Genomic DNA, 21682 nt, shown 5'->3' with positions numbered 1-21682 from the left:
GATAAAGGTCTGGATATAAGAAAAGGGAATTAGTAACAGCATGATTGATCACTGGAGAAGAAATGATAAAAGTATCAGAAAGATGAGAAAAGAAATTCTCATAGGAATAGTCTTTGTTCCTAAGCTATTCATGGACTGAAACGGAAAGGCAGCTGCATATAAGGCATATAATGCATGTAAAGGATAAGACTAAGTAATACTTAGTGAAAGGAGTTCTAAAACGTCCCTGAACACTCCATGCATATATTATGAAGGAAATTCCTTGTGTTCATACTAAAGGAAGGATGATTAGATCGATTGATTCTTGGACAGGCTATGATAAGAATACAATGATCTATAGTGGAGATGATAGCCATGATATGTATTGAGATCTATGATCCAAAGTACCAAGAATAGAATGTGATTATGTCAAAAGAGAATAAGAGGCATGAATCCATCAGATTCACGACAAAGACCCATAGTCAACGAGGATCACGTCCAACCTAGTTCGACCTTAATCATCTTGGTTTAGTCCAGGCCCGTTCCGATCCGTTCCGTTCGGTCTTGTCCGACCTGAAACGTCCATAGTAAGGGGAACGGCATATTGATCCAAAAGTGGTTTAGTTTTGATGAACATCAAATTATAGCATGATAGCTATTCATGAACAAGTTATGGACATATAATAAAGAAGGTTCATGAAGAGTTTTGGTCAAAAGCTATGAACGGGGACACACAATGGACAATAGCATGATCCGAGTTAGTCATGGATATATTTAGCATCATGTCAAAATTTATCTAAGAAAGATGGACCATGTAATCATCTCAGTCTTGTTCCGGCCCGTTCCGGCTCGGTCTCCTCGATCCTGTTCCGAACCTAAACCGGTTCCAGTGACCACTATATTCAAATCGTGGTATGGCTATGTGACAAGGCATGTGTCCTTGGTCCAGGAAAGACTTTACATAAGTACTTTTAAGACTTATGCACATCCGACCAAAAGAAATGTATTGATATGATTGGCGCCTTGATATGGCAAGCCATACTAGGTCGGATAAGTTTTATGGATATGTTCAGACCATAAGACATTGATACTAAAGCCATACACGTCCCCTGCCATAAGTGTTATTGGCACTTTACTTAGATAAATTTGGCATGTCCGAACATGAGACAATGGGACATGATCAATATATCCTAAGTTACCTTCTAAGGAACTAAAAGTTTGAGATTGATTTATACTAACCAAACCCAAAAGAAAAGGGATTGTTTGGTTTTAATAAATGTTACAGGTTTATACAAGGTCTCAAACAGGTTATACACATTTGGAGAATGATGAAGAAGCACAAAGTACTACAAGTTCAGTCATGAGAAATGTTAGCCGACTTCTTCACCATGTCTACACCAACTACACATCTATGAAGTATACCTATCCGTTTGGGACGTGGCAACAGAAGGACCAGTTCAAGACTTGGTGCTCATGAAGCTAAACCATCAAAGTGTCCATGCGCCAGACTTGAAGAACAGAGGTCCAGAACAGGGGGAGTAGTGTGTGTTGTACTCTTTTTCCTTCACTTCGGTTTTGTCCCACTGGGTTTTCCGAGTAAGGTTTTAATGAGGCAACATTAAGCACACTACAAGCTCTATATGGTTCTGGCATCCAAGGGGGAGTGTTATGAATATTATGTTTATGGATGTCCAGCCCATTAGATATTTACTTGTAATCTTGGCCCGTTTATGGCCCATTGTATTTAGGCCCATGTCGCCATGTATTTCCTATATAAGGAACACTTTGATTCAATAATAAAATACACTTTCACAACAGTTTAGATTTCTTATCGTGACTAATCATTTTTTCTGTGAGTTATGGTTCAGACATCTAAGAGAAAGGCTTCTGATAAGTCTCTAATGATTAAGAAAAAAAAGAAATTAAGAAAAAACGTAAGTATGGGTTCTTATTTGAGGAACTTTCAGAATTCAATTTTCTTCGGAAAAAAAAATTCAGAATCCAACTAAAAGGTTTTCTTCCACTCGTTAGCATTTGACTATTTTAATTATTTAACATAAATATAAAATTAATTATTTCAGTTTAATTGTTGTTGTGGAATAATTTTTTTGTTTTAAAATAAATATTATTTTAGAATTTCAATACAAAATTTATTAATAATATATTTTAGTTCAATTGGTTGAAATATATCTAGATGTATATGTACTAATATTTTTATTTTTGAAATATGCAAAATTAAATATTTTCTTACTTAAAACAATAATTTAAAGAGAAATTACCACAAATACCACTTTCATGATACCACTTTTCAAATTTACACTAATCAACTTTACCATTAAAGTTTTAATAGATAAAGTACCATTCTACCCTTAGCTGATCAAACACAAACATATCTTCTCCTACACGATTTTAAAATTTCTCAGATTGATGACTATATTCGACGACTACGGCAAAGGTCTCTCCGGCGATATTCGACGACTCCGGTGAAATTCGACGACTCTGGCTAAATTCGACGACTCCGAAGAAGATTGTACACGGCAAACACGGAGAAGCTCTAGAGAAAAAGAAAGATCTCCGACGAAGAAGAACGAATAGCTCCGACGAAAAACAAAGAGATCCAGTGAAGGAAGACGAGCTCTGGCGACATACTTCGATCTGTGTCTGGAGATTTTAAATTGGTCAGATCTGAAGCTTCCTCAACTTGTGATCGGACTCGCCGTGGGAATCACAATCATCATCGGCTTCGTCAAGACCAATAGATTCAAGGAAGCTTCTCCCCGCTGAGTTTTATTCTTCCTGGTTCGTTTTCTCCGAGCGTCAGAAGTTAAAGTCTCCCCTAATTGAGTATAAAGCTTCTTCCTTTTTTTTTTGCGAATGGTGTTCACTTTTAGCGTTTTTGTTTTACTTCAGTTGACTTGGCTGAACCATCACTTGACTAAGATCTGGCCTTATGTTGATGAGGTATGTTGAATGAGAGAGAGATTTGATATTGTGACATTTTTATGAAGATATTTTTTTCTAAAGAGGTTTTCTTTCCTGTTCATTGGAGTTTTTAGGCAGCCTCTGTGCTTATAAGGGCATCCGTAGAGCCGGATCTCGAACAATATAGACCTGCCGTTGTTGCCTCCTTGACATTTTCTAAGCTTACTCTCGGTACCGTGGCGCCTCAGTTTACAGGTTTGCTTTGTTTAAATGTAATGTTTTTTTTTTTGTGTTTGTGAGGTAACTAAAACTTGTGCAAATTGAATCAATTTGAGTTGGCGTTGAAATCTCTTTGCTTTTGAACTTTTCGGTTTGGTGTGAGTCCATCGTGAGCCTGGATTCTTAGTCGAGATTGTTTATGTTTTCAACGCTTCTCCACTTTGTAACCTACTTTTACTTGATAGTAAGTTAGTAACTGTATCATGTCCAAGGGAAAATTTATATTCAAGTGAATAAAAAGAATGAGAAATGGTTTATATTAAACTGGAAAACTAATATTCAATGGCCGCGGTATGCTTTACATTTCTGTGGATAGTGTTTTCAAAGTTTGCAAAAATAAGCGCCATAATCTTAAACTAATACTTTGCCGTTGCTTTACAGTTTATGAGATTGCTTGTGCTCCTTGGTGTTTCTGTAGGTGTTTCCATTATAGAAGGTGATGAAAATGGGATGACCATGGAGCTTGATATGAATTGGGATGGGAATCCAAATATAGTACTTGGCATCAAGACCTTAGTTGGTGTATCTCTTCCAGTTCAGGTACAGGACATGTACCTCATGCCTGCCTTGCAGAGCATGTGAAGTCATACTGATGTTTTGTTTGTAGCTTTTCTAGTTTGCTCCATGATAAGCAGCTGACTACAACTGATATCGTATTGTCTGTTTTCTAGGTGAAAAATATTGGATTCACTGGTGTTTTCAGGCTGATTTTAGGCCATTGGTTGATGAGTTTCCTTGCTTTGGAGCTGTCAGTGTTTCTCTTAGAGAAAAGGTTGGTGTCCTCTGAAACATTTGAAGCTGTTATTTTCATAAATGTTTTTTCTTTAGTTTTGTTTAATGTTGTTACATTCTTTTACGTGCATAACTGAGCATGCAATTGTGTGTGCATAAAAGTCTCTGTTGTATGTTGTTTAGCTTAAGACATCCAAAATTTTGTGTTGCAGAAAAAATTGGACTTCACCCTTAAGGTTGTTTTTTTTTTTGATAAAACTATAGTCTACGTTTCTAGTTTTCTTTTCCTTTTCTATCTCATTTTCTCACCCAGCGTTCCACATGACGCTACTGATGCAATGCTGTGCTTTGTTGGATGTTCTTTTATGCCCTGGGGCATATGAAGCTTACCATAAAGTTGATATGTAACAGGAAACAATACAGGATGCCGTGGAAGATTCAATCACATGGCCTGTTCGGAAGGTCATCCCCATTTTGACGGAAGATTCAATCATAAGTAAAAATTATATATAAAATCATAAGTAGAAATTGTAAAAGAATGATGTTTTTTAATAAACAAAGAAATGGTGGAAAGTTGGTTAATTTGGTGTTTTATAAACTCTTATAAATAGATTTATAAACCTTCTAAATTAATTTATAAAAACTTATAAATATTTTTATAAATCGCTTATAAGTTCTGGTAAATTGTTTATAAACCCTTCTAAATAGTTTTACAAACCTTTAAATAGTTATATAAATATTTATATGTGTTTTTTAAACTTTATAGATGGTTGATACAAAGTTTTATAAGCTCTTATAAAATTAATAAATGGTTTTATAAACTCATATAAATGATTTATATACAAAAATAATTCATATATCCATATGATTGGTTTTATAAACCTTTATTTATAATCCTTATAAAAGCCTTGTAAAATAATAAGTTCAAGTTTGTTATACATATCCTTATAGACTGTTTTAATAAACTCTTATAAATTTTTTTATAAATTCTTACAAAACTCTTAAAATGATTATATAAATTATTACAAAGTTCTGTCATTATTCACGAAACAGTTTACTTTAATGGGAAGTAAAGCCATGAACATGTTTGATCTGATCTGAAAAGAGTCCTCCTTTTTAGTAGTGAAATAAAGATGTTCGGTTATGCTGTTTTCATAGAAACAAAGAATTTTTTGAGTATTTATATATACCCCTTGTGTATGATGTATGTCATCAGAAATCATAATACTAAAAAAGTTTAAACAAAATTTTTAATTTCTAAAGTAGATGTTGGCTGAATCTGCAAAACGTGAATAACATGTCACTTCCGTTGGAGTTACTAATGTCCCTGTGAATTCTCCCTGGTTGCTGAAACTGTAGTCCAAAACAATTTTTTTCTTTGTGAATAATATGCTTGTTTTATTAACCCTTATAAACAAGTTTATGTGTTTTAGAAAAAAAATTCACAAACCCTTATAAATGATTTATAAGCCTCTATAAAATGTACTTCATAAACAATTACCTTTTGAAATTCTACAAATCCTTATAAATGATTTTATAAGCCCTTATAAATAATTTTAAATATAAATGGTTTCTAAACTTTATAAAACCTTTAATGAATTTTATAAATGTTATAAACCCGTATAAATTATTTACATACCTTAATAAACCTTATAAATTATCTTACAAGCCTTATAAATTGTTTTATAAGTCTTTCTAAATGGTTATAGACTCTTGTAAATAATTTAAAGACTTTCTAACTGATTTCTTTTATAAAGCCTTATAAAAGGCCTTATAAAAGAAACTGTAAAATAATGATGTTCTTTAATAAACATAGAAATGGTGGAAAGTTGGTTAATTTGGTGTTTTATAAATTTTTATAAATAGATTTATAAACCTTCTAAATTAGTTTATAAACACTTATAAATTTCTTTATAAATCGCTTATAAGTTCTGGTAAATTGTTTATAAACCCTTCTAAATAGTTTTACAAACCTTTATAAATAATCATATAAATATTTATGTGTTTTTTAAACTTTATAGATGGTTGATACAAAGTTTTATAAGCTCTTATAAAATTAATAAATGGTTTTATAAACTCATATAAATGATTTATATACACAAATATTTCATATATCCATATGATTGGTTTTATAAACTTTTATTTATAATCCTTATAAAAGCCTTGTAGAATACCAAGTTCAAGTTTGTTATATATATCCTTATAGACTATTTTTATAAACTCTTATAAATTGTTTTTGTAAACTCTTACAAAACTCTTAAAATGATTATATAAATTATTACAAACTGAATTATAAACGCTTATAAATTGATTTATAAACCCTTATAAATTTTTGTATAAACTCATATGAATTGACTTATGAACTCTTATAAATAAAGAGGAGTTATGATCAGTAATGTTTTAATATGCTTTTTAATCCATATAAATGATTTTATTAATCCTTATAAACGATTAAGTTAATTCTTAAATGATTTATAAAAAGGTTTATAAAATTCTTATAAACTCTTATAAATTTCCGTTGTAAAAAATGTTATAAATCTTTTAAAATGATTTATAAACTCTTATTACTACACATATATCCATGTTGTTTTTAAATTTTCTTAAGCAATTGAATAGTTTTGTACACCCTTCTAATTTTGTTTTATAAACTCTTACAAAACTCTTAAAATGATTATATAAAATCTTACAAATTGATTTATAAGCTTTTATAAATTGATTTATAAACTCTTATAAATTGATTTATAAACTCTTATAAATTAATTTATAAATCCCTATAAATTGATTTATGGACTCTTATAAATAAAGGGGAGCTGTAATCAGTAATGTTTAATATCGTTTTTATTAAGAAAAAGGAATGAGCCGATGGGTTAGACTTTTGAGCCAAGCAGGAAACAGTGTGGGACAACTCACTGATCAAAAACGACCTGAAAAATCAACTGAAAGTCAGACAAGAGTTGACGCAAGACTTGCAAAGCAAAAGCTATATAAAGGTGCCCCATAAGAATTACACAACTCATTTACTTACTATACAAACTTAAGAAGAAAAAAAAGAAGGATGATGATTCGTTGACCAATGGAGATACACCTCTCCATACGGACATTTCACTTCAAGCATACCCTTTTTTTTTGACAAAAGCATGATCAATTTATAAAAGCAAACAGGTTCAAATCTCATCCACTGGTGTTTGTGTCTCGAACCATCACCATCCACCTAGACCAGAGATGGACAATGTGAAGCTCAAGACTTGTTCTCCACAAAGCTCAAAAGCTGATCTTTCAAGCTCCATCAAAGACAGCTCAAGACTTTGGTTTGCCGGTTGTGGAGCTTGGCTAGCATCGGACATGCTTCTCTATTTCGTGTCGACATCTGGTTGTGGTAAACTCGTGTCGGGAAGGGAAGCTTGGTGCAGGCGAGTTGATAAGGCCAAGCCACTTTAATCTTGACGAGAAGCTTGAAGCCAGCGAGTTCAATAACAAGACAAGATCAGAGCTTTATTTGTGATGTTATACTCGGGATCCTTGGTACTGATGGAGCTTGAGCCGGCGAGTTTAATTACCAGACAAGATCAGAGTATAAAAGGCAGAGTCTTCTTGTCGGCAAAGTCAGTCTTGTCCTGAGATTTTGGTCGGCAAGATCAAATCTTCAGCTTTGACGAGATGGCGAGCTCGTGATGAGATGACGAGCTTGTGAGGAGACAGCCTTCGTTCCCGAGATAATGTCTTGAGCTTTGCCGAGATGTTGCCGTTTGGAGAAACGATGTCACCGTTTGGAGAGCTTTGTCTGAATAGTACAACTACTGCAGGAGAAGCTTTGTCAATCGAGGGAACACACTGTAATAGCTTTGCTTGATCTCTCAGCCGAAGGACGAGATGACGATCTCGTGGGAAGGTGATTACGAGTTTTTTGGCTCAACTTGGGCTTCTTTCCTCAAAAGGAAGAGGATGATTGGTTACATGAAGACGAAGAAGGCACTGGAAGGCCTCTTCGGTTGTTTGGATCCTTAGCAGCCGCTTTGCTTGCCTTTGCAGGCTTCTTGTTCACAGTGAGCCTATCAAACATACAGTAATAGATTACAGAGAAGAAGCTAAGGTTTTGTCGCCGGATTCGTCGATTTCGTCGCCGGATTTATTGATTTCGTCGTCGGAGTCGTCGATTTCGTCGGTAGTATGTAAATGATGTTGGAACTAGGCGGAGAGGAGGAGAAGATGAATAGGTCGAGACATAAGAAACCGATAATAGAGAAATGATAACATAAGGATACTATTGTAATTTACCCATTAATGAGATGTGTATTTGTGAAAATGTTCTTAGAATAGTGGTAAACTTGAAAAGTGGTACCAAACAAAGTGTAGTTGTGAAATTTTCCCTAATTTAAATTAAAAGGAAAAAAGATTTATTAAAATAATAATATTTGTGAGAACTTTGTTTTGCTTTAACGACTAGGCATGCTTTTTTTGTTACTCATTGATTATCGAGCATTTCATGCATGTTTTCCTTTATTCTATAATTTCGCAGGGTTTCTGATGACAATGTGAGATGCAATCTAAGTCCCACATTGGAGAATTAGACAAGGAGTGTCTAATATATAAAGAGAAGTCTAATTCTAATTAGTACGAGGCCTTTTGGGATGGATACCAAAAGTAAATCCATGCGGACTTGCCATTAAAGGCCAAAGTGGACAATATCGTACTAATCGGATAATATAGAGTTGGACATGTGCTTTGACGATCCCAACAATTGGTATCAGAGCCAGGTTGACGAGAAATCTGCAAGAAGACCTAAATACCCTTTAAGAGATGAATTGGGTACCCTTAAAGTTAAGAATAGGAGGTATGTGGTAGAGATCAAGTCAGAAGATCATGGAACCTGTGATGTTGTGGGAGACGCATTCTCAAAGGAAGAAAAACACACGAGATGAGAAAAGTGTGGTCCTTAGTTTGAGGGGGAGAATGTGAGATGCAATCTAAGTCCCACATTGGAGAATTAGACAAGGAGTGTCTAATATATAAAGAGAAGTCTACCTCTAATTAGTACGAGGTCTTTTGGGATGGAAACCAAAAGTAAATCTATGCGGGCTTGCCATTAAAGCCCAAAGTGGACAATATCGTACTAATCGGATAATATAGAGTTGGACATGTGCTTTGACGATCCCAACAGACAATGCTAGTCAAAATGACCAGAGTTCAGAGTACCATTGATATCATTGCCGTAGACATAGTGTTTTTAATGAAAATTGGTAAAAATCTAAGTTATAGACTTTATTTGTATGAATAGAAAGTTAAATAAAATTTAAGCAAGTTAGAACTGAAGTTGTTTTTCATAAACCAAAAGCCGTTTACTTTCGACATGGGTCTACTTTGAAAATCATTAAGGGACAAAAGATCAGTTACGCAACTAAACCCATTTGAATTGTTTTAGAAAATAATCCTCTTGTTTGACTCTTTGCCATTTGTTCTTTTATTCACGTGTTAGGAAAAGGAGTTAGTGACAATATTATTGACTCTTATTCTAGTTTTTAAATAAATATGAGAAAATACGATTTCTTAATTGATTAAAAGTTTTATGTTTTGGTGTGTTGAAATTAATTGATTGAAAGTTTCTCGGATGTTTCTTTCATATGTTAGTCTTACACCGAAAGTAAAGCGAGAGAGGGAATAATTACTCTCCATGAGATGGCCGTGTATTAACTAATTTATCCTCAAACACACAATAATCATATAAAATAAGTTAGATATACAACTATAGAAGTTTGGTTCGTGATTTTAAGTAACAAAAAAAAAGTATCACGACATCACTATCTTGTATTTGTTTCTTTAAAATGTTTTTCGGTAACAAAAATATTGTTATTCTTTAGTTTATATACGTATATAAAATCTGAGATGAATTAGTTTTGTTTGCAATTATGAAACTCTCTTTTTAAAATCTATAGTTCAACCAAACAAGCAATCTATAAGCGTTAGGTTCTTTTTTCTTCTTCTTGATCTTTCGCATGTTAGGTATGAGTAGTCTAGTGTTACAGCCCAACCAGAATACTATTGTATGTCGGACGGAGCTTTATTTTCGTATCTTTATATTTTCTTATAACTAAATGAATCAAATCAACCACACTCGTCTGTGGTCGGGTGGTCAAAACGTTCCGTGAATCTTTAAGAGACCCGAGTTCGGATCCGCACCACACCACCAGATTTCCCCAACACGTGGCCACCGGAGCTTTCACATTCTTTCTCTAGAGAATAGTTTACCATTTTTTTTAAATGAATCAAATCCTAATAGCAATATTCAAGGAAAAAAACGAGGTATATAGATACTAAGAGTCCGATTGGTGATCATTCTGGAATCAAGAGAAATAAACGGAAAATGAACATAGAAAAACAAAATTGCATGAATAAAAAGGAATTATTATTCCATCTTAAATTTGACAAAAAATAGTTTTCTTCTTTAATTTTCTACAAAAAAGAAAAAGATAGGGAATGAAAAGAAAAGATTATTCTTTGTAAATGATGAATTTATTTAGGAATGTTAAAGAATGCATTATTCTTCGTTGTTTCTTGGTCACCATTTATACTCTAAGATTAAACTTCAAAACCAATAAACCCTAAACGGTCTTTCAGACATATCCCACTGATAAAAATTATCATCTAAAAATTCTAGTCTCTGTCAATTCTCTCCAGCAGCCATTTTTCGCCGGATCAAGTTTATCCAACAGTAGCTCTACTAAATCTAATTCAGAACAAAACTGATTAAGACAACTAAAGAAAAAAATAATATCTAAACTATGAAAATTATTGTCGTGATTTAATTGAAGGTATTAGAAATCCGTCTACTATTACTGGAATGAGAATACCTAATTTACCTTATTTTTATTTTTGAAACAAAATCAGTTCCGTATTACTAATACTAGGAAACAACCCCGCATGTAAACGCGCGCGAAAAATGTATTTTTAATATTTTTTATTTTAATGTTCGATCTTTCTTAAATAAATTTTAAATAAATAAAATTTTATAGAGTAAATAATTGGATTAATATATCTACACAACAAATGTGTGTAAAAAGAAAGTGTAAGTAAAAAACAAATATTCGTAATGTAAAAGTTCAATTGTTCTTTGATATCATAACAATATTAAGTTAAATAATCATCTTTTTATTTTTTATTTATGACCGTTTTACTTTTTTTTTGTTCCTCTTCTCATTGAATTTATTATGAGAAGATGCATTTAAAACCAACTGAATAGTCACAACTCTTAAATTTTTAAAATATAATTTTTAAGATATTTATCTACTTTTGAACTATTTAAAAATACTCAATGCAGATATTTAGATAAAGTATTAATAAAATGACATGGGCAAAGTAAAAAACAAAAATACATAATTTTTTCATCCCATAAACTAATAAATATAATTTTTTATAAATGAAACTGAAGTTTCTAAAATAAAAAAAAAAAGAATAAAAGACAAATTTCTTAGAAAGAAAAAATAATTAATATCACAATCTATTGTAATTGTGATCACTAAAAACTCAAAGAACAAGAACTTCAATTTTAATTAATAGAAAAGAAAACCTGAGCTTATTATTTTTCATCACAATAACAAGAGTTTAAATAAAAAATAAAACACTACAAGTGAACAATTGCATCTATTCATTGCATCCATTCAATGCATCTCTTCAATAAAGAATTTTCTTATTACAAATGAAGAGTTGCGTCTTTTTTTTTTAGAACTCTTAAACAAAACTACTTGACTAAAAGACACAATCCTTAACACATGCACACTTCACTAAACTCAATTACAACTAATGACAACTAACAATTTTTCATGTTAAAAATATTTAGGAGATGCAAATTTTCAGCTAAGTATTAAGGGTAACAATTGTTGATAGTTAATTATTGCAATGGTTGGCTAAGGGATGCAATAGTTAACACCAAAATTTATAATGGTTTATCACTAAAATAAAATAATAGATTTAAGTAATTTTCATGAAAACACATTTTTTTAAAAGAAAAAAATTATAATTCTTAAAACAAATATATTTTGGATGAAAAAAAATAATTATAACCGTCAGATTCTAACTCTTCAAATTATTTTTTTAATAAAATACACAAATTATAAAAATGTATGTCTCTTACTACTCAATTGATATAAGAGATGTGTCATTTCAAATAAATAAATGCTCAAAACAGAAAGTTTTAATAATGATAATGTATGATTTTGTTTATTTAAAAGATGTGTTGTTTAAAATAAAATTTTAATGATGAAAATGTATGATTGTATCTATTTAAAAGATGTGATGTTTAAAATATACGACTGTAGAAATAAGAGTTACCAAAAACTTTGATTACATCATCATACGTAGCAAGAGTTGTGTATATCCATTAGATCATAAAATAAAGAGAATTCTGACCTAAATTGTTCTAAGGAAATTCTTTAGTAAAACTAAATTGTTTAATATTCATAGAATGTATATATATTTTCAAAAAATATATTTTATATTTATTACATTTTAATTTTCATTTAGATGCTGAATATATTAGTTTAAAATAATAAAATCAATATCAAAAGAAAAGAAAAAGGATGCAAAATATATGTAGTAAATTAATTATAAACTGACTATTGAATTTATAGAAAAATAAATATACATTTTTATTAAGAATATCGGGTTGAAATGCTGTAAAAGACTGGCCGAGACAAGAAGCTCATGTTCAGTATTAGGAATACCAACCTTTTGTATTGAATCAGAGCGATTGCTGACAGACAGCCAATATATGATACCTACTTATGACAATCTTTCTTTTTAGAATTTGGGAGCCCTCCAAGTATTATTTTACAGAAAATCCTGTTTCAGGTCTTGACGTTGGCATGACAAAAAGGCATATCCTCGTTGCAGCAAAGCCCATGTACAATGATAAAGAAAAGGATTCAATTTGTATTATTCTACCTAAAATCAGTATTTTTAGCATGTGCAACCATGTAACCACAGACCAAGGCAAAACTCGACAAAACAGAATCCCCTCAACTAATAAATGCTATCCACCGATAAATGTAACTCTCTTAATTTAGACTTTGATCTCCATATAACAATTTTCATTATCAGTATCAATCACAGTACAACAAAAGATTTGTGGAAAAAGCTATTTCGTTTATTTTTGCTCTCATTCCAATCTTGAAGATTCACTGAAATTTCAACATAACAATATTATTATCTACTGAAAAATATTGCTAGAAAGTTCAAATTTAATAAGATAGATTGTTTATACCAAAGGTGAGAACATAATATATAAAATGTACAAGCCAAAATATGTCCCTGGTAGGTGGACGAGAACAAAAAAAAAGAAGTAACACGTGAGGGCACATAAAAAGTTATTGAAATAGAAAACAAGTTCATGCAGTGACGTCAAAAAAAAGCTCATGCCGCTCCGTTCCTTGTGCAATGAAGATCTTGTGCCAAGGCAAGTCTTCAACTCTGAAACTACCACAATGGCTATCATAACTCCGTCCACAGCCTTCTGGTCGTCTTTTTCCTTTGTGCAACACTTCCTGTGAATAAAGAGACCAGTTGTATTATACTTTCATCAAAACAGTTGATATATTTTTTCGCAAATAAGATTGCTAACTCTCTCTCTCTCTCATTGCCTCGAAGACCCTGATAGACCTTGGAGTGTATACGTAATGGAGAGGGGAAGGCAACCCGCAGAGGAAGAAGAAAGAAGTACAAGGGAGAGCTTGAGTTTGAAGCGTAACAGAAAACAATAAATTTGATTAGTATAAATAGTAGACTCGTTTCTTGCCAAAAAAAAATTGTAGACTCGTTTGTATTTTTCCTTTGAGCTTTTATGAAGTTTGTTTTGGATCTTTAAGCAATTCTCTTAGGATTTGTGTTCAGTATTGTACTGTTAACAATCAAAGAGTATTAAAGGAAAGTATTATTCAGATATATACATCCACCGGCTCCATCACTCTTCTTCTCCCTTCTTGTTCTTCTTCTCTGCTACCTTTCCAAAATGCTTATCATCAAAGTTATCGAGGCTAACATCAAAGATATTCAGGCAGGACGTGCCAACCATTGATCTTGATGGGCTAATTACAAAAAAGAAACATATCAGCTGACGCAAGTAGTGACTAGTGAATGGTTAAGATGGATAATAGAAGGTGGCAGCATTAGAAAAACTCACCAGTCATAGAAAGAGAAACAGAGGGAAGTTGGTAATTTATACTATCTTGCCCGTGAACCGGGAACCTACCAGCAAGGATAACCAGCACTGTCCCAGGGATGATGCTTGATCTGCAATACAATTAAACAAGCACATTCACAAGAAGAAAGCCTACTCAGACTACAGCGTATCATTGCTCATAGACATCTTCATTCTCTTGCCACTGATATGGAACAAGCCTAATCAGACAAATAACGTGTAACCGAAGTTAAGAACATGCAAAAGATAAAAAAAAGACGATATGTTAAATAAGGAATGATAATTAATTGAACCAGTTAGCCTTCTCCTTTGCATACATCAACCATCCCTGCAACCTATTCACTGACACCTAAGAACATCACATCTCTACGTTTGGAATTTTTCGTTAAATCAAACATATACCTACGTCTAGATCAATTACAGGAGTTCAATTTTAAACTACTTTAAATATACAGAGTTTCATAGGCGAGAGAGGAATGTGATTAGAGAAAGACATACATAGCTCCAGTAACCTTCCGATCCTAAAACAGCGAAGCTTTAACAGACGAAGCTTCCAAATTGTCGTCGTAGTTGAGCCTCAACATCAGATGACATGATCTATGCTTGATATCTTATTTTCTCGACTTTGGGTTCTACAATTCCGTCCATGGCAGCATCTTCAGCGCCAAAACTTTCTTCTTCTTCTTCTTATTTTATCTCTGATCAACTTTATAACGTTCGTCATAAACGGTGACGGCGGTGGCGGTTTAGATTCTCGACGAGATCTATTCGTAATCAATTGTAGCTGTGGAAATGGCCGCGGTTAGTACAGATCATAATGATGAACCAAAGCTTTTCCTTGGGACTTAAATGAAGCTTCCCAGAGAACACCACACAACTAATCAAACCAACATCAATCTATTAATCCGTTTAAAAGGTGTGTCTTTCCGTTATCAAAGGAGGTCACCGTAGAAAAGGTGCGTCGTTCCGTTATCAAAAGAGCACACGTCGTTTAGAGAAGAGGAACATTTGTTAAAACAGTTGGATGACGTCATACTTAGTAATTAAAGGAAAACCATGTCCGTCAGATTAAATAAAGCGACAAAACTCAATCGGTAGATCAAACTTTTTTTTTCCTATAAAAAAATGATGACATCATAAGAGAGCAAAACAGGTTTGCTATTATATATAGATATCATCAGTTATGTTTATTTTTGCTAATTTCGATGTGGAAAGACTATTAGCTTTTCATTATCTTTTTATCATATTCTAATGTGATATAATATGTTCCAAATTAATCTTAATAAAACAGTGTTAAAAAAACTTCGAAATACTATAGAACTGGATTTTATTTGGTAATTATATCTAATGTCTATCGATAAAGAAAATAGTAATAGCAAAATTAGAATGCCCAAATAACAAAAAATAAACAGTTAGTATAAATTATATATGAAAATATTTATATATTGTTATGTAGATTCTTCTTAACCGATAGTTTTTTTACTAAACCGCTATCTGAATTGTTCAAAAAAAAAAATTGTTGAGAAAAAGATTGAACGTGGTTTGGTGATTTAGTTTACAAGTCACCGCACATGAGTCAGGGGCGTTCGTAAGGCAATGTTCCTAAATAATGTTTCTTTCGATAACTGTACTATTTCAATTTTTTTTTTGTTTTGTAAATGGTACTATTTCAATTTTCACTTACTACTTTGTTTTTTTATGTCAATATATGTCTTATCAGCCTCGACTTTATGCTTATAGATTGAACCCAACAGTGATCACCAAACGGTTTAATATTATAATCATTAAACCTTTGAAGTAAGTGAAATTAACTTGTCACCAACCTCGGTTTACCTCCTTGCGCTAATTTCGATTTAAAATATAATTTGACAAAACATCAACAACCCATTTAGACTTAGTAGACCCCTAAAACTTTTAAAATTCTTTCATTTATCCAAATAAATCCTCTTAATTAAATCAAGTGAATAACACTTCTATATAAATGGGGTTTAGGCGATCTTCATTTTACACATCTCACTAGTCGTCTCTAGCTAATCATGGCATCTCTTGTAGAGAAACAACTCCTCAAATCCCTCTTCTCATTCTTCTTATTAGTTCTACTCTTTTCCGATACCGTTTTCTCGTCCCGAAAAACATTGGATCAGAGAAAGCCATGCAAACATTTCTCTTTCTACTTCCATGACATCCTCTACGATGGCGACAACGTAGCAAACGCAACCTCGGCCGCTATCGTGAGCCCTCCGGGATTAGGAAACTTCAAGTTCGGTAAGTTTGTGATTTTTGATGGCCCCATAACAATGGACAAGAACTATCTCTCAGAACCCGTGGCTCGCGCACAAGGCTTCTATTTCTATGACATGAAGACGGACTTCAACTCGTGGTTTTCCTACACCTTGGTGTTTAACTCGACGGAACACAAAGGCACATTGAATGTAATGGGTGCGGACTTGATGATGGAGCCGACAAGAGATCTATCGGTCGTTGGTGGGACTGGTGATTTCTTCATGGCTCGTGGTATCGCTACATTCGTGACGGATATATTTCAAGGGGCTAAGTATTTCCGTGTTAAGATGGATATTAAACTATATGAATGTTACTAACTAACTACATGTTTTATTTTTAAAATTGTGTGCTGGCACAGAGATAAAATGTGTTACTATTGATAAGTAAGCGGTTTTTGTTTTTGTTTTACAGTTTATTGTATGTTTGTGCTTTATATAATTCATGTTATCCCGATTGTAGAAGTCATAATGAGCAAAAGAATGTTTCCAGCAAATTATATAATTTAGAATGAAAAACGAATTTTAAGTTTTTAATCCGCTTGACTAGCCAACAAGGAAAAATAATCGATATATAGTAAGATTTTGTTGAAATGTCGCCACTGACGGACAGACTATATATTGTTTTTTTTTCTTCTTGTTGATAGATAGTAGAAAAAGAGTACAAAAGCCCACCCCAATTTTTGTAATGCAGCCCAACTGAATAATTCAGATTACGAAGAATCAGACTGAATCAAGATTATATGGTTGCCAAACGTCCGTTCCAAAACTGAAGATCGTGAAGTTTATGTGTGATTTAGTTTCCCTCAATAAAAAAGAATCAATAGTTGATGGTCATTAGATGAGGTGTGAAGAAATTGGTATATGAATTGACACAGTTCAGCACACCGCATAAAGTGATAAAGAAAACAAAGAAGAAAATTTTCATAAAGAAAAAGAAGGGGAAGAGAACAGATAATGATAAGAAGAAGTAATCGCATAAGTATTTTTAACGAAGGTTAATTCTTGACTGTCTAAACTTATTGTACCAAGTTACAATCCCAAGTCATTTTTATATGAAAATTCACATTTTGGTAAAAAGAAATTATCCATAATAGTCATTCTTGACAAAGCCAAATCGGAAAACTCGAACTTAGTAATTAGTATCCAATGATCTCATGGTGAATCATTCAACCACTAGATCACCCTAATTTGATTACTAAACTGTTTCTTGAAACATACGTATATTATAGATGACACATCAGAATCGTGGAAAAGATATGACCGAGAATTTGTTTGTCAACAAAATACAGATTTTAGGTATAAGAAAAAAAGATTTTAGATATTAGAACATCTCTAATGTATTACTTCATTTTCTATTCTAAAATAGAGTAACTCCAAAATGAAATTGAGTTTTGATTCAATGTATTACTCAATTTTCTATTTTAAAATAGAATATTTCTAATATATTATATTTTATATTTATTTTAAAATTACTAATATCACCTTTCATGATGACAAAAAAAAATCACCTTTCCTTTATACTATTTGTAAAACAATCTATTTTCAATTTGTAACATTTAAATTAAATACAATATTAATCACAATTAAATTTTTATTATATAAATAAAATTACCCGACAAAGTTTAAAAAGTATATTAAAATTTTAATATGCAAACAATTTTTTAATGTTTTATATTATATATCTTTTGTTGTATAAAATAGTTCATTAGATGGCTATTTATATAATTAAGAAATATTAACAGTAAATTTTGTCATATATATAGTAAAATAATATTAATTTACTTATTTGTAATTAATATTTTATTAAAAACAAAAATATTTAAACGTACAGGACCATTTTGTAAATAAAAAAATTTAACTATATTTTGGAATAATGAGTTGGTTTATTCTATATTTAGATTAATCATGTCTGTTACTCGATTTTGGAGTGCCTTTTGGAATGAAATTGAAGATGAATTTACTACAAAATAGAATTTGAAGATGAATTTACTACAAAATGAAATTGAAGTGGGTTTAGCAGTGAGGTTAGCCAATAACTTTTTTTTCAACAATTGTTTTAGGCATTTTCCAAAAAAGAATTTTCCAAAAAAAAGGTATAACCACTAATATTTTTTTGCATCAATTGTAAATATCATTACGAATAAACCAAAGGTCAGCTTCAAACGAGGGACAACGTCTAAAAGAAAAAGGACTTTAACAAACTATGAAAACGGTACCTGACCCTCCTCGCAATAGCGTCAATCCTCCACTATCACGATCCATCTAGCTTTCTCCTAGAGTCAAATTCTGTAACCAACTTTGGCCACCACAGGCGATATTATGATTGATACTGGTGACCTTGCGTAACACTTTTAGCGATCTTCATCGTTACGACGTTGCCACCCGGACTCCCAACTTCCAATAATTTAGATTTCTAAATTTAAATCTCAATATATTTAGGACCAATAGTTTTGATCTAAAAAAATAGTTTTGATCTAAAAAGAATATGCATTATTTTAAAGACTATACAAATCCCGATGGAGCACAACTAAAAATTAATTAATTACAACCTAATCCGAGCTTTTAATGCACCGCCATGTTATGGGTCAAATTCGAACATATATAGGGTCTAACTGATGACCAAGGAATACAAATGAATAGTGTATTCCTTACTGTTCTTAATTATTTTTACCATTTATATGTAATAGTTTTTTCTTTCCATTCCTTGTTATTCCTTTTATTTTAAAGAAACATAGAACAAATTTATTCCTCATCAAAATTGATAAGGAATTATATTCCTTTAAATTTATTCCTCTGCATTTTTTCTTTTTTATTCCTAATGTTTTTTTTAGGCTGAAGATGATAAAAGAAAAAAGACAATACACATCATAAGTGTGTATATCGCCCTAGTAATTTTTAGGTTCATCCCCTTAGGGCCGGACGCGGAGCAAATATCCAGGATTTTTACTATACTTATAACTCGATTTGCCTTGTTCAAATATTAAAATTTTTGCCTTGTACATGTACTTGCTAATAACTTAATATACCTTGTATTTGTTTATTTAAGTTAATTTTTTTTGGTATTTGAGTCTTTAAAATAAAATTTTCATTTCAATAATTTTAAGATTAGATGATTATCTATATTTATAGCAAAAAAATTGCTTGATTCTTATGTTACAACCGATGTGAGATAAATTAGCTGAAATAACAATGTAAATGTTATAAAATATTATAAAAATCAAGTCAAGAGTCAAAACTGAGTCAAGTAGTTAACATAAATTTAAGACTTGTTATCTGGTTTGGACTTGCAAATAGTTAAATTTTCTTACTTGCTATTTGCCTTAATTAAGACGAGTACTTGTGTTTACGGGGATAATATGGGACGGATAACGAGTTTAAGACGGGTAACAAGTATATATGTCCAGTCCTACATCCTCTAAAGTATCAACCAATAGTATTTCATTATTTCATATTCAATATCTTTAAAAAAAGAAATAAAATATTGTTAAGTTATATTATATTTTTAAAACTAAAAGATAAAAATAAATAAAAAACAATAGTAACTGCAAGAAAGAAACTTTTTTAAAAATATTTTTAATGCCGTCAGCAAAACACTAAACCCTAAATCATAAACCTTAAACTATTGAGTAAACTCTAAATTCTTGGATAAATCATATATTTTAGGGTTTAAGATTATCTAAGAGTTTAGGATTTACCTAGAGATTTAGAGTTTAATAATTAGGATTTATGATTTAGTATTTTACTGACTGTGTTAAAAATATTTCATTTTTTCCAATTCAAAGATTTATGATTTATCTAATGAGTTTACCAAAGATTTATGATTTAGGGTTTTGCTGAATGGTATTTAGAAAAATTCTTTTTGTTGCAACTACTATATAATTTTTATTATTTTTTAAATGAAAAATATAATATAATTTGACAATATTTTTTTAAAGATGCTGAATATAAAATACGAATTATTATTGGTTGGTTGGTGAATCTAAATATTCACGGTAAGGATAAACCCAAAAATTACTCATATGGGCATATACGATTATCTTCTAAATGATAATTGCCAACTACCCATATTAATAACTCGGTAAAAATTTCGATTACCCATGAAAAATAACATTTATGTACCTCATTAATGATTGTTGAACATTGTCGGTTGAAACAAGAAGAGCAGAACCCTATCAAGTGAGTGATCAAAGAAACGGTACCATCACATTCACTATATATAAGTCATAGCGGCGACACCATCGAAGAAACCAAAAAGGAGAGACTAAGCATAAAAACGAGAGCGAAAGAAATGGCGACGTCGGGAACATACGTGACGGAGGTTCCTTTAAAAGGGACGGCGGAGAAACATTACAAGAGGTGGAAGAGCGAGAATTTTCTCTTCCCTGATGCCATCGGCCACCACATTCAAAATGTTACCGTTCACGACGGCGAATGGGACTCCCACGGCGGTATCAAGATTTGGAACTACACATTGGGTATTCATTTATTTAAAATCTTATAATACAGCACATGTGAGTTGAATTATACCCCAGCTACGACTACGTGTGTCACGGTTATGGTAGTACTATATACTGCTTAAGTTACAATCATGATGTTGAGAATTTATTGCATCATTTCATATGAATATGAACCAAATCTAACTAATGAACACATGCATATAAAGATGGAAAGCAGGAGGTATTCAAGGAGAAGAGAGAGATAGACGATGAGAATACAACAATGACGGATAGAGGACTTGAAGGTCACGTGATGGAGCTGTTCAAGGTTTATGACCTCATCGGCCAATTTATTCCCAAGACTGAAGATAGTTGCATCTGTATAATCACTATGGTTTGGGAGAAGCGCAACGATGAAGTCCCCGAACCAAGCAGCTACATGAAACTCCTCAAGAGCATGGTTGTAGACATGGAGGACCACGTTCTCAAAGCTTAATCAACATCATCATGATCACCACTACCATCAAAATTATCACTCTCTCGATGTACTTTCAAGGTGTTCTCAATATATAATAATGAATAAGTGTGGTCTTTTACGGGGAGTTACATCCCCTAGTCTATATTTGAGAAGTGATTTGCCACATGTTTTCTCTACAATCGTTTTTACAAAAAAAATTGTGACGTGGCTATTAAGATTGAGGACATGTCATATGATTAAATATGACATGGACAATTACATTTAATGCTAATATATATTTTTGAAAATCTTTTTAGAATATGACAATAACTCATATATTACATTTAATATTGATTTATATTTTTGGTAAACTTTGTAGAATATGGTAATAACTCATAAATCATCACTA

At 31.9% G+C, this 21682-nt stretch overlaps 2 protein-coding genes across 2 annotated transcripts; both read left to right on the top strand.

Moving 5' to 3' along the window:
• The first annotated feature begins 16094 nt into the window (after positions 1–16094).
• Positions 16095–16914, top strand: LOC108831318 (dirigent protein 6). Its single transcript, XM_018604875.2, has one exon. It carries the CDS (start codon positions 16135–16137, stop codon positions 16696–16698), a length of 564 nt encoding a protein of 187 aa, XP_018460377.1. The 5' UTR covers positions 16095–16134; the 3' UTR covers positions 16699–16914.
• A 3599-nt stretch (positions 16915–20513) lies between these two features.
• Positions 20514–21468, top strand: LOC108831317 (MLP-like protein 328). The gene is made up of 2 exons (XM_018604873.2): positions 20514–20855; positions 21044–21468. Exons 1-2 carry the CDS (start codon positions 20669–20671, stop codon positions 21310–21312), a joined length of 456 nt encoding a protein of 151 aa, XP_018460375.2. The 5' UTR covers positions 20514–20668; the 3' UTR covers positions 21313–21468.
• Positions 21469–21682: the final 214 nt, after the last annotated feature.

This window comes from Raphanus sativus, chromosome 4 (assembly GCF_000801105.2).
Source record: "Raphanus sativus cultivar WK10039 chromosome 4, ASM80110v3, whole genome shotgun sequence".
Taxonomy (NCBI): Eukaryota; Viridiplantae; Streptophyta; class Magnoliopsida; order Brassicales; family Brassicaceae; genus Raphanus; species Raphanus sativus.
Note: the sequence above shows the minus strand (reverse complement) of the source record. Positions and strands in the feature narration are given on the sequence as shown.

Coding starts and splice junctions, on each gene's coding strand:
- LOC108831317 (XM_018604873.2), top strand. CDS start 20,669: ATGGCGACGTCGGGAACATACGTGACGGAGGTTCCTTTAAAAGGGACG. Junction 20,856..21,043: donor GATTTGGAACTACACATTGG/GTATTCATTTAT, acceptor ATGCATATAAAG/ATGGAAAGCAGGAGGTATTC.
- LOC108831318 (XM_018604875.2), top strand. CDS start 16,135: ATGGCATCTCTTGTAGAGAAACAACTCCTCAAATCCCTCTTCTCATTC.